The sequence below is a fragment of the Anabrus simplex genome, chromosome 1, assembly GCF_040414725.1.
Source record: "Anabrus simplex isolate iqAnaSimp1 chromosome 1, ASM4041472v1, whole genome shotgun sequence".
Lineage (NCBI taxonomy): Eukaryota > Metazoa > Arthropoda > Insecta > Orthoptera > Tettigoniidae > Anabrus > Anabrus simplex.
The window spans coordinates 249,137,056-249,151,280 of NC_090265.1; the positions used below are offsets into that span (position 1 = coordinate 249,137,056).

The 14,225-nt window shown below is 41.1% G+C and overlaps 1 protein-coding gene across 4 annotated transcripts in view; it reads right to left on the reverse strand.

The window, feature by feature from the left end:
- Positions 1 to 14,225, reverse strand: part of LOC136864544 (trypsin eta) — a 243,539-nt gene that overhangs the window by 84,391 nt on the left and 144,923 nt on the right. For all 4 annotated transcript variants that reach the window (XM_067141682.2, XM_067141672.2, XM_067141690.2 and 1 more), the window contains one exon: positions 11,788 to 11,858. In XM_067141682.2, the coding sequence (XP_066997783.2) occupies positions 11,788 to 11,858 (71 nt within the window). The remainder of the gene's footprint in view (positions 1 to 11,787; positions 11,859 to 14,225) is intronic.

A 14,225-nucleotide genomic window follows, 5' to 3' on the forward strand; every position in this document is an offset into this window, starting at 1 on the left:
TTCGCACTGCGTCAGCCAGCGGAAACCACTCACCGGTAGATGCTGACTCATCGCCCACCCATACTGATTATTAGCATCGAGGTAAACGATATACCGAGATTCCTGACTGGAATCGAAACTCGGCATGTACTTATTATTAGCACTCGAATACCGGCCGCTGCACTGACTCAGACCGCCTCGAATGGATGCTTTTATAAAGTGCACCATATCGATATCGGACAGCAGTTCCAAATTCACACGCGTGTATTTTAACATCGCGTCCCAACTTAACCCAGGTGCAGTAAAATACTGACATGGGTCAAGGCTGTAGGTGTTCATGCAAACACAGCGAAAATTTTCAAAAACATCAGCTAACAAAAGTACATCTGTCTTTAAATATAAATCAGAGTATTCACCCAGCGTTTGAATGTGGAACTGCTCCCAGATATGTTGCGCATGTAAATAGTCATCATCACTAATATCTGCTGAATTCAGCGAGCTGTAAAAGGATTGTTTCGATGGTAAGGCACGTTCTTCGAGGCGGTCTAAGCAGTCGAGATATTCATAACAAAAAACACCCTTACGCCGAAGTAAATTAAACTGCGCTTCTTCAGGGAAAACGCGTCGAATTTCTGTAAATTGTTCAGGCTGTAAATGACTAGAAAGTTTATCGAGGCTACTCGCCATAAAGCGAAACGAGTCAAGGAATCTCAGTTTTATAGAATGCTCAGCATCTACTTTTACAGACTTTGCAAACGCAATGTACCGCTCTTTATTCTGAGGGATTATATCTACTTTTTCATCCAAAGCTCCAAATTGTGAAATGATGAAATGAGAGTCGTAACCAGATAAGTTATGAAAAATTACAGGGATAAATTTAGGAACTCTATACTTAAGATTACAGCTATAATGAGCGGCACATCTGTAGAAACCAGTTAAATGATCATGATCAAAAACTTTAGGGTCATTTTCGGAAAATTCCCCATCACAAATGCTACACTTTGTAGCACGTTCATGATCATTTAACTGAATTTCGGTGAGTGGCTTCATAGGAATATTACTATTCAGAATACGACCGAGACGAACTGCATCACTTTCAAGTCTTTCTAAAAATACTTTAGCAGCATCATGTCCTCGATACAGCTCTAACTTGTTAAGCGTACTATCGTAACTACACTTGATGTAATACGCGAAGCTATACGGGACATGCATGTGCGTAGTATTAGTGAAAGAGTTGTCAGGATTAGGTGAGCATGTGTTGCATGGCGTGAGGATGGCTTCAAAGTCTGCATAAATCACGAACGGTACCCACATCTGCTTGTGAAAATTTGTAAATTTTAAAACATTATTGCCTGTAGTAGGTATCTCTGTACGTACATGATTGCAGTCATTCTTGGAATGCTTCGTTAACTGATCTTCATTTCTGAAATACTGCAAGCATCCATCACATAGCCACTTTTTACACTTATCTTTTGACAATTGACTACCAACAAGTCTACTCAGATTTTTAATCCAGCAAAAGTGGCTATTCACACTGTTTTCAATATAGAGTAAATTAACGTGAGTACTCTTCTTATGACATGTATAATACAGAGGACCTACTACAGACTTTTTCTCTACACCATACACATTAATACTAATGTTATTTAGTTCCTCAAAGCGCTTAATATCCTTTATCTGCACAGGAAATTCTATACTATCGAAATTTAGCTGCGTTGAATAGTGCGGATACGATGATGTTCTATACGCTACATTCGATTTAGCAGGATTTAAAGCTGACATCACCGCCCAAGCAAAACATGCTTCGTCATTGTTTTGGATGTTTACAACAGCTTCTTTTCGCTGAATCCATGTCGGCAGCTCAATGTGCGAAGATCCACGCATAGGATTGTACTTATTGATGTTAACTTCTAGATACATTATTTCAACTAAAGCCCACCCTGATTCCTTTTCCTGAAATTCCTCGCTCTTAGTTGAAATAATGTTAGAGACATCCCTAAGTACATCACCAAAATTAGTCGACTGACTTGTGATAAAATTCTTCGTATTAAATGATTTAATGTCCGTTATTTCGGATTCATCCGTGCTTTTAATGTACAAGGCGAAAAGTTCAAAATTAAATAAACTATGATTGGACAAAGATTTAGCAAGAAGCTGTTGTACATCCGGTTGAACGCAATTTAAAAAGTTTGAAGTGCTCTGAAACTTTTGACTCGTGCGAATTCGGTAACTAGCAATCCTACTTTTAAATGCTGTATTAATTTCCTCGATGTTTGCGTTACTACCACTTCTACACGCATTATTTTTATGCGCATTACTCCGTAAGTGCCCCTGAAAATGCGAAGATGGTACATCAGTGTTACAGTGCTCGCAGTGAATAGTTTGAAGTTCATGATTTTTTCTAGGTTTTTTACTACTAGTACTTTCTACAGCTACATCAGTAGCTGCACGCTTTTTCCCTACTACTACCTGAGGGCAAGTAGATATTTGATGTACCTCTGCTAAGTGGTCCTCATATCGCTCTACGTTAGCGAAATACACACTACAAACTTTACATAAAGCAGATGTTATGCTAGGGTGTTTTGATTTCATATGGCGCATGAAGTTATCACGCCTTGAAAACGTTACATTACATTCCTCGCAGCAGGGGGACATCTGTTCATGATTTTTTCTAGGTTTTTTACTACTAGTACTTTCTACAGCTACATCAGTAGCTGCACGCTTTTTCCCTACTACTACCTGAGGGCGAGTAGATATTTGATGTACCTCTGCTAAGTGATCCTCATATCGCTCTACGTTAGCGAAATACACACTACAAACTTTACATAAAGCAGATGTTATGCTAGGGTGTTTTGATTTCATATGGCGCATGAAGTTATCACGCCTTGCAAACGTTACATTACATTCCTCGCAGCAGGGGAACATCTGAAAAGAGAACGACCGATAGAGATTAGGTGAAAGTTACGGAAGAAACCAAGTTTCAGCGTATAGAGGTTGGACATGGCTGTGAGTTAGGCCTATAGCATGAGGATTGAAGAGAACAACTAAAGTTACGATGTTCGGAAGAAACCAAGTTTCAGCCCGTTGAGACTAGACATGGCTATGTATACGTGTTTGAAATTATACCACGTCTATAGTATGAGGATTGAAGAGAACAACTATTTATCAATACTCTAAAGTTACGGAAGAAACCAAGTTTCAGCCCGTTGAGGGTAGACATAGCTATGTACACGTGTTTGAAATTATACCACGTCTATAGCGTGAGGATTAAAGAGAACAACTATTTATCAATACTCTAAAGTTACGGAAGAAACCAAGTTTCAGCCCGTTGAGGGCAGACATAGCTATACCTCGTCTATAGTATGCAAGAACAACTATTTATCAATAGACTAAAGTTACGATGTTCGGAAGAAACCAAGTTTCAGCCCGTTGAGGGTAGACATAGCTATGTACACGTGTTTGAAATTATACCACGTCTATAGCGTGAGGATTAAAGAGAACAACTATTTATCAATACTCTAAAGTTACGATGTTTTAGAAGAAACCAAGTTTCAGCCTGTTGAGGGCAGACATAGCTATGTGTGCGCGTGTTTGAAATTATACCACGTCTATAGCACGAGGATTAAAGAGAACAACTATTTATCAATAGACTAACGTTATGATGTTTTAGAAGAAACCAAGTATCAACCCGTTGAGGTCAGACATAGCTATGTGTACGTGTTTGAAATTATACCACGTCTATAGCATGATGATTGAAGAGAACAACTATTTATCAATAGACTAAAGTTACGATGTTCGGAAGAAACCAGCTTTCAACCCGTTGAGGTCAGACATAGCTATACCTCGTCTATAGTATGCAAGAACAACTATTTATCAATAGATTAAAGTTACAATGTTTTAGAAGAAACCAATTTTCAGCCTGTTGAGGGCAGACATAGCTATGTGCGCGTGTTTGAAATTATACCACGTCTACAGTATGCGGGTTGAAGAGAACAACTATTTATCAATACTCTAAAGTTACGATGTTTTAGAAGAAACCAAGTTTCAGCCTGTTGAGGGCAGACACAGCTATGTGTGCGCGTGTTTGAAATTATACCACGTCTATAGTATGCGGGTTGAAGAGAACAACTATTTATCAATTGCTTAAAGTTATGATGTTTTAGAAGAAACCAAGTTTCAACCTGTTGAGGGCAGACATAGCTATGTGCGCGTGTTTGAAATTATTCCTCGTCTATAGTATGCAGGTTGAAGAGAACAACTGTTTATGAATAGCTTAAAGTTACAATGTTTTAGAAGAAACCAAGTTTCAACCCGTTGAGGTCAGACATAGCCATGTGTGCCTGTTTGAAATTATACCCCGTCTATAGCGTGAGGATTAAAGAGAACAACTATTTATCAATAGACTAAAGTTATGATGTTTTAGAAGAAATCAAGTTTCAACCCGTTGAGGTCAGACATAGCTATGTGTACGTGTTTGAAATTATACCACGTCTATAGTACGCGGGTTGAAGAGAACAATTATTTATCAATTGCTTAAAGTTATGATGTTTTAGAAGAAACCAAGTTTCAGCCTGTTGAGGGCGGACATAGCTATGTACGTACCTCGCGTGAGGATTAAAGAGAACAACTATTTATCAATAGACTAAAGTTATGATGTTTTAGAAGAAACCAAGTTTCAACGAATAGAGGTCAGACATACCTTAAAATCTTCGCGCTGCAAACTGTTACTCGGATGTATAAAATGCGTGCGTTCAAGCCTGAAACTCGAATGATAATATTCTGGTCGTACCTAAAAAAAAGAAGAAACATATATGAATGTAGTGTAGGGTGCATCATCTAACCTAATTATCTTTACAACTCAAAGTTCGAAAACATACCTTTAAAAAAAATGCACGTGCTGCAGGCTGTTACTGGGATGAATAAAATTGCGTACTTTCGAACGGCACCTAAAAAAAAGAACAAACATATATGAATGTAGATGTCCAGCGTAGAAGTTGCTTTGCAAATAAAAAAAGTAACTAACAGTTCTACCTTACCTTAAGATAAAGGCTGAAGAATAATATTCACTGCAGACGGGAGATGTGTGTGTGTGTACGTAATAAACGCATACAGAGAACTGTGAGCACTTCGCGCAGACTGCAGCGGCTAAATATTCTGCTTGTTACCAAGCGGATGTGGAAAAATCGCTGAGCTGACAACTGCGGTACAGTCGGAACGAATGCAACAAGAGCACCCACCTGCAGGCTGACGTATTCGAACCTCCTGTTGATGCCGAGGTGTCAGAATTTAAGAGTTCGAGCCTTGGAAAGTTAGCGTGTGATCCTCGACTTCTCGAGGGTACATCCGCGGTATTCCTTACCTGTAGGTATCGAGCTAAAGCTAGATCATGTAATGACGATCGCGCAGGCCCCTCGCCTAGCATTTACGGCTTCTAGTTCGAACCCACTATCTACCGAAGTAGCGAGAATGATTGAAGAATGTTGAGGGTGATTCATTCGTCGGATGGAGGCGTTAAGCTATGTGCAGGCTTCTTCTAGTCGGGGTACGCGATTCAAATCCTGGCAACTTATACCGTCGGGAAGGGCATCCGGCTAGATCATGCAATGACGATCGCGCAGGTCCCTCGCCTAACATTTATGGCTTCCAGTTCGAACCCGCTATCATCCGAAGTAGCGAGAATGATTGAAGAGTGTTGAGGGTGATTCATTTGTTGGATGGAGGTGTTAAGCTGGCTTCTTCGGTAGGAGTAGGCTATGTCGGGATATCGATTTAAAATCCTAGTCAGGAGGGGCAACCGGTCGTATAAAACTATGGTGTGAGGCGGGGTGTGCAAGAAAGCCAGCATTAAGTAAGGGCTGTTGATGGGGACGTTAAACCTTGTGCAGACTCCTTCGAAAATGATTTTTTGAGTACAAGACTTGACGGTGATTCATTTGTCGGATGGAAGCAATAAGCCTTGTGCAGGCTTCTTCAGCGGGAGTAGGCTATGTGTCGGTACCGGGATATCTAGTTATAAAACCCGCTACAACAAATTTATCGCGTATACTGCGATTTAAAATCCTAGTCAGGAAGGGCAGCCGGTCGTAAAACTATGGTGTGAGGCGGGGTGTGCAAGAAAGCCAGCATTAAGTAAGGGCTGTTGATAGGAGGCGTTAAACCATGTGCAAGCTCCTTCACCAGGAGAAGCCTACATGCCGGTACCGTGCAGGCTCTTTCGATAGGAGTAGGCACTGTGTGTGTTTTAACCTCTCCGTACAATCATGATATTTTACGTTAGGAACTTACATAGGCTAAATGCTACACATTCCGTAGCAGAGCCAGGAATCGAACTCGGACCTCCGAGGGTAGCAGCTAACTACTACACCACAGAGGAGGACTATTTCAGAATATTTTACAACCTTAATTGGTACTGTGTTTTAAGAGCTTGAATGGTACTCAGCTAAGAAGACCTTCGCGAGTTACAAGCCGCTTATCAGCATGAAGTGTCCTCGTTCAAGGTCGAGCCGGAAGATACGTGTACAATTTCAGCTAACACACGCATTCCACACAACTCGCTCAGAATGACTGTGCCGATACTTCGAGGACTGTAGAACAAATCTATAGCCTACAGTATGCATGCCTCTCACCCGGTAGTCTCGGGTTCGATTCTCTTGGGAATAAAAATGTGTTTAAATCGCATGAATTTGTTGAGTTGTCCTTCCTGATGCAAAACTAGCAGTATCTAACCTCATACGCTATAGTTTTACGACCGGTTGCCCTTCCTGACAACTCGGATTAAAAATCTGTTTTACAACGTCTAACACGGGGAATCGGGGATTTACAGCTAGATGCACTTCTTAGATTTTAAATCACGAACTATTGTTTTACGGCCGGATGCCCTTCCTGACACAAAACTAAGATTTTTTAAATCACAAGAATTTGTTTTAAGACTAGTCGCCCTTCCTGATGCAAAACTGGCAGTATCTAGCCTCTCACGTCATACACTATTGTTTCGACCGGTTGCCCTTCCTGACGTCAAAGAACTCGGATTAAGAATCTGTTTTACAACTTCTAACACGAGAATCGGGGATTTACAGCTTAAAGATGGCGGATGACAGCTGTCAGAAAAGCATATAGGTTTGTAAAGCACATAGAATTAACCGCCACCACATAGAGGGCAGCACGGTGATTAAAGATGGCGGATGACAGCTGCACATAGCTTTGTTTCCAAACAAGAGCACGTGGATTTTGCCGTCACCGGGCAGCACGGTGATTAAAGATGGTGGATGACAGCTGCACATGGCTTTGTTTCCAAACAAGAGCACGTGGAATTTGCCGTCACCGGGGCAGCACGGTGATTAAAGATGGCGGATGACAGCTAACAGAACTTTTCAAATTACCCGCTACTACAGAGAGCAGCATGGTGCTCTGTTCATTAAAAGATGGCGGATGACAGCTAACGAAATTGCCCCGCATGAGGGCAGCACGGTGCTCTGTTCATTAAAGATGGTGGATGACGGCTAACGAAATTGCCCGCAGCATAGTGCTCAAAGATGGCGGGTGACAGCTGTCAAAAGAGCATGTGGCTTTGTAGAGCACGTGGAATTTGCTACCGCCACATAGAGTGCAGCACTGTTCTCAAAGATGGCGGATGACAGCTGTCAGAAAAGCGCATAGGTTTGTAAAGCACGTGGAATTTACCGCCACCACATAGAGTGCAGCACTGTTCTCTCTGGATTAAAGATGGCGGATAACAGCCGACGAAATTGCCCGCAGCACAGCGCTCAAAGATGGCGAATGACAGCTGCACGTGGCTTTGTTTCCCAACAAGAGCACATAGAATTTTTCAAATTGCCGCCACCACATAGAGTGCAGCACTGTTCTCTCTGGATTAAAGATGACGGATGACAGCTGACGAAATTGCCCGCAGCACAGCGCTCTATTGATTAAAGATGGCCGATGACAGCTGCACGTGGCTTTGTTTCCCAACAAGAGCACATAGAATTTTTCAAATTGCCGCCACCACATAGAGTGCAGCACTGTTCTCTCTGGATTAAAGATGGCGGATGACAGCTGACGAAATTGCCCCGCATGAGGGCAGCACGGTGCTCAAAGATGGCTGATGACAGCTGTCAAAAAAAAGCACGTGGCTGTCAAAAAGCACGTGGATTTGTTTATCTCGAGCTAGTGAGGTTAAGTTGGTAGCACTAAGGTTTAGGCCCGCCAAGATGGCAGCACTGCCGATGACAGGTGACGCAAGAGGGCAGCACAGCGCTCTGTAGTTTAAAGATGGCGGATGGTAGCTGTCAAAAAGCACGTGGCTGTCAAAAAGCACGTGGCTTTGTTTACCTCATGCTAGTTAGGTTAAGTTGGTACCACTAAGGTTTAGGCCCGTCAAGATGGCAGTACTGAGGTTAGCGATGCGTTGTTGTCTGTCAAAAAGCACGTGGCTTTGTTTACAAATCTGTCAAAAAGCACGTGGCTGTCAAAAAGCACATGGCTTTGTTTACCTCATGCTAGTTAGGTTAAGTTGGTACCACTAAGGTTAGACCCGTCAAGATGGCAGTACTGAGGTTAGCGATGCGTTGTTGTCTGTCAAAAAGCACGTGGCTGTCAAAAAACACGTGGGTTTGTTTACCTCACGCTAGTTAGGTTAGGTTGGTACTAGTGAGGTTTAGGTCCGTCAAGATGGCAGCAGTGAGGTTAGCGTTGCGTTGTTGTCGATGACAGCTGTCAAAAAGCACGTGGCTTTGTTTACAAATTCAAATCTCGCGCCAAAATTCAAATTTCCCGCCAAAATTCAAATTTCCCGCGGGCGCTGGCGGCGGAGGAGGAGGCGGAGGAGGAGGCGGAGGAGGAGGCGGCCGAACCCGCTTATTATACTACTTTTGACTATAGAAGACAGCCTTACGACAGACAGACAGACAGACAGACAGACTTACGAACTAGTGAAAAAATGTAATTTTATACAACAAAAATTCTGATGTAGAATGCGAACCATTTTATACGTGTTGTCAAAATAAACATAATATCTAATTTGGATGGGTTTGAAATGGTTAAACAAACTTACACAACTTCAAGAAAATTCGATGTACGACGAGTCTGTGAAATGAGAAATAACACAAGGTACAGTAGTTAGAGTAAGAGGTACCCTGGGGATCACGCGCAGGTCTCCCCACCACGCGTAGCCGTCGGCGACGTCATCGGAACCCTCAGCGCCTTGTCCTCTGTGAGCGATTCTGTTTTAGCCACAAGTTAGAGATAAGAGAACTTTATTTATATTTCCACCTCGCCTCACAAAAATCATTCCACTACTACATCAGAGTATTAATATGGGATCAAATAAAATGTGAATCAGGTACCGTCTCTGAAATATTTAGGTCTGTTTAAAAGGTTGTAACAATGTTAAGACTGTGATCGCAGTGAAATGGCTATTTCGTATGTTCATGTTCCTAACACCGAACTATGAAAACAATAACAAGGAACTCTAATTGTTACAGACTCGAACATTAAAGCTTGATGACTGCAGGAAGTATACCCATTGTTACAAACAATATAATTTTGAGTAAACTGTAAGTCTACAACACAAACAGCAAATGTTAGAAAACTATAGCTGTCCAAATGTTCTCCTCCGGATATCAAAGAACTGTAAATTCCACGTTACCAGTAGATAGTTATGCAAATTAATGAGCCTGTATATTAACACTGTTACCACTGGTTTTAAATATAGCACAATAAACTGTATTTCATAAAAAATAAACAGGTGTGTTCTACATAAAGAATAATGTTGATATTTACTAAAATATTTTTATCAAACACACTTATCTATTACATCAGGGAAATTTCTTCAATTTATTTGCTCTTCTTCTTCCTATGTCATTTTTATCGGCACTTTGTTAACTGAAACTCGGCCTCTCGAACCTCTTACTTTTGTTTAAAACGTTCATTCCCATAAAAAAAGAACGGCTTCTCACTAAGCACCTCACTGCAAATTCATGAATTTCATCAATTTCGAGGAATTTCTTCTTGAGGATGTCCGTAAGGTTTGCAATGACGCTAGAATCCCCTTTCAGTTCTTTCCTGTGGTAAAAATTGAACCATTTGCTCTACCGTATTGTACAATCTCTCTGTATACTGCATCAAACTGTCTCTTTGAAAGCCAATTTCCATCCATTGTTGTAGAATGACGTGTTTTCTCTCCGTAATCGCTTTCTATGCCGAGATTTTCTTCTTTACCATAAAAGCTGTAGCCTATAGCCAGTGAGGTCTTCAAGCAGATCATCATGATCCTTGGTTTCGTGACTGTCCTCGAGCTGCTCCACTAGTTATTCGAGGGCTTTAACGAACCTTTGTTCATCCTCCGGTAAAGAATAGGATGTTGTGGGATCAACCCTGACCTTAGACTGGCACACGATTTCCGAATTTTGATCGACTTCGTCAGTAGCATATGATAAAACATTTGCCCTTTATGTTTCACAATCTTCGGGAGAACAGTTCGAATTTCTTATCACCTCGGAAGTGTTGAGGCTGAGAAGCAATGATTTCACCCTTTGCGTCACAGCTGTCGGAAGAGGACGGTCATAAAATCTTCCGAGCCCTCGAAGCTGAGAAAAATAGCTTTCAATAATGTTTTATTACACCGTGCTGCCACCGTTTAATTAGGTCAGTGGCTTTAGGGAATAAATGAATGTGTATATTTCGTTCCTGTGCGTGCCTGCTATGATTTGTGCAGCCCGCAATGGCGCACAAACCATACTGAAAAGTGTGCACTATTATGACTTTTTACTATTTATCACGTAAAATAAATACACACGGCTCTCTTACACCACAGATATGTTACTATTGCACTGTATATTATTAACTCCCGTCTTCTGCGTGCACAGCGATTCTTATTCGAACTACTTCTACCTCGTTCAGGGCAGCTTCAGCACGAGGATCCTGCGTGACATCACAGCTCCGCTTTGCTACTGCGCATCTCTCCCGTGATCCCCTCTATTCTACGTACCTTGGAAAGAAGTTAACTTACAAATGAAAAAAGATCGACGCCAAAGTTACGGGCGGAAATTAAATCTATTGTTCGGAGCACGGTAGTTGGAGCTTTGAAGAGCCTCTTCGTCATCACCATGGTGACACTCGACATTAGTGATTTTGCACTTTTTCGAATTCTGACAAGTCGTCCTACCCTGTCGAGTGCATACTCGATAATTTGGAAGCCATTTATTGTCCATATATCGGGACATTTTGAAAAGAAAGACCGTTTTCTCACTTCTTGCCACCACAAATGTTTCAAATGTTCTCAGTTTGATTTTTCACCGTATGCTTGTAGTATAAATCACTGAGACGAATCAAACGTCGCTTTGCACGACGTGCTTCCACCCTGGAGTCCAGAGCTACACTAATTGATAGCCACACGGCATGGCGATATTAGTACCTCAAGATGGCGGCATTATTGAATGACCCAGTGGCGCCATACTGAGGTCAGGCTCTCGTTGCAATACGTGCATGGTCCTTCCCATTCACAATGACATATTGAACACTGCCATCGCAAAAACTCTCGATAAATTATTTCGATTTTTAAACATTTATGTTTTGTAACGCTCATTGGCCCAAGTACGCAGTATAGGTCAATATTATTCTTGGACATAATTCAATCTTTCGTACATCACATAATATTCAAAAGCAGTTAAAATATGGATTTATTCGTAAATGGATGAATTATGCATAATTAAGAGAGGAGGCCGAATTTAATTAAAAGTTGTTTTTTATCCTAAAGGGAAAAGGTCTGGATGGGTTAATCCAAACATGATCTCATACCGACTATGAACATACCTGGTACGGAAATTCCTGTATGGTTGCTTTTCTGAAGCCGTGTTTGATGTACCTCAGTGGATTCAGGGAAGCTGCATAAAACAGAAAGGGAATAGTCAGTAATTACACTTCGTGGAAGTTCTTTTCTGAAATTCAACATATTTGACTAATTAGTTCAAGTTTAAGGTGCTATTTAAAAATAGCTCATGGAGCATATAAGAAAGGGGATTGAACTGTCAAGTTTTCATTTATCAATTGTGTTGCTCAACTTAAGGGTTCAGGAGTGAATATTGCTATAGACTACACTGCATTTGATGAACTATAGTGGAATTGGATAGTTTGTTTCTTCATTAAGAATGATAATTAATTACTTCGATTATATACGTATACCCGTGGTCCGACTCATTGGCTGAATGGTCAGCGTTGAAGCTTCGGTTCAGAGGGTCCCGGGTTCGATTCCGGCCGGTTCGAGGATGCTAATCACATCTGATTAATTATTCCGATCCGGAGACTGGGTGTTTGTGTTTGTCCCAACACCTTCCTCTTCATATTCAGACAACACACTACACTACCAACTACCACAAAAACACGCAATAGTGATTACATCCCTCCATATCGGGTTGGCGTCAGGAAGGGCATCAGGACGTAAATCAGGGCCAAATCTATATACATACATACATACATACATACATACATACATACATACATATGTGTGTGTGTGACAGTTCGCACCCGCGACCCCACAGATGTGGAGAAAAGCTGTAGTAGAAGAAGAAGAATATATGCCCGTACTACGGAGACGGAAACGTGTTTCTTGTGTGTTTGAGAAGTGTCATATGTGGGTCTCCGTGAGGCTCGATGGTCCTATCGAAGAATTGCTATACATCTTGGAAGTGGCGCGTTCATGGTTCTTGGAGTTAGCAAAGCAAAGTCACCTCCGTACAGGCCATGGAGGCCCTTGGAGGAGTAGAAGGTAAAGGCTTCCACCATTGTTAACCTCGGCAGTAGAGTGGTTAGCTCTACGCCCGATACCTTTGCCCCCAGGAATTAACCTGGTACTCATTTTTGATGTAGGAAGTGGAAATCTCGTTTCTTAAATTTTACGACTTCCTGACGGGGATTCGAACCCACGTCCTTCCGGGCGAACCGAGCACGCCTTTACCGCCTCGGCCAGGCAGCCCCTAATGTTTCCGGTACCGGGAACCGAACCGGAGCTTCCCGAGTGAAAGCCAGGTATCCTAGTCTTGGAATTAGGCAACAAAAATAAATTCAAAATCTTCTCATTCGTAGTCTAAGTTGTGGACGGCCACATTATACAGATGGCCACTAAAAGAGCAGCACATTTTAAGGGTAGTTGTGAGATACGGCACAAATCAGAGTTTATGGTTGTCAACATGGACCAGTGAATATTGTTCAGTCTTAGTAAGACAACTGACACGTATCTTCCTGGGTATGCATATTCTCTGCGAATGGTTGTCAAACGTACATATCAGTGCAAATATTTCCCTTCTCACACCATGCTTTGAAGTCTTCCTATTCTTATTTACTGTCTTTGTTTTCGTTCCAAGAAAACAAAATATAATTCTAAATGCAACACTCAGACAACAAACGGAAATAGAAAGAGTAAAATAATATATTATTATTACTGTATTATTATTGTTATTTTATTATTATTATTATTATACAATTGACTTTACATCGCACCGACGCAGATGTCTTATGGCTACTATAAGATAGGAAAGGGGTAGGAGTGGGAAGGAAGCGGTCGTAGCCTTAATTAAGGTACAGCCTCAGCATTTGCCTGGTGTGAAAATGGGGAAACCACGGAAAACATTATTATTATTATTATTATTATTATTATTATTATTATTATTATTATTATTATTATTATTATTATTATTATTATTATTATTATTATTATTATTATTATTATTATTATAAACGTTCCACATACTCTTTGTTCGTATATGCATTTTACTTATCGCAAAGTCAAGTGATCCTTCTATTCTTCTGCGAATCCACCGAAGTTACTCTGCCATTGTCACTGTTTCAGAGATTGAAATCACAAGTAGGAACGTTTCTGCCTTTCTCTGTATTATATAGAGCTGACTGATAAGCTTTGTAGGTTCCATATCATCCGTATATCGTCGGACACGATTATGAAGATCAGTCAGCAGTACGTAAACGTAGTTGGATATAAATATGATGTCCAGATAGAGAAGGCGACTAATAGTGGCGAATTACTTAAATGTGCCTATAATAATACAGACCTTTACAAAAAGGTACAAAATTTGAAAGCCAGAAAAACAGCTAGGATTGGTAAGACTTCTCGGGATATATTACAAAGGCAATGGGTTGGGAAATAGTGCCATATCTTAATCACTTATTTGATTACTCTTTGCATGAAGGGGTGATACCAAATGAATGGAGAGTTGCAATAGTAGACCCATTGTATAAGG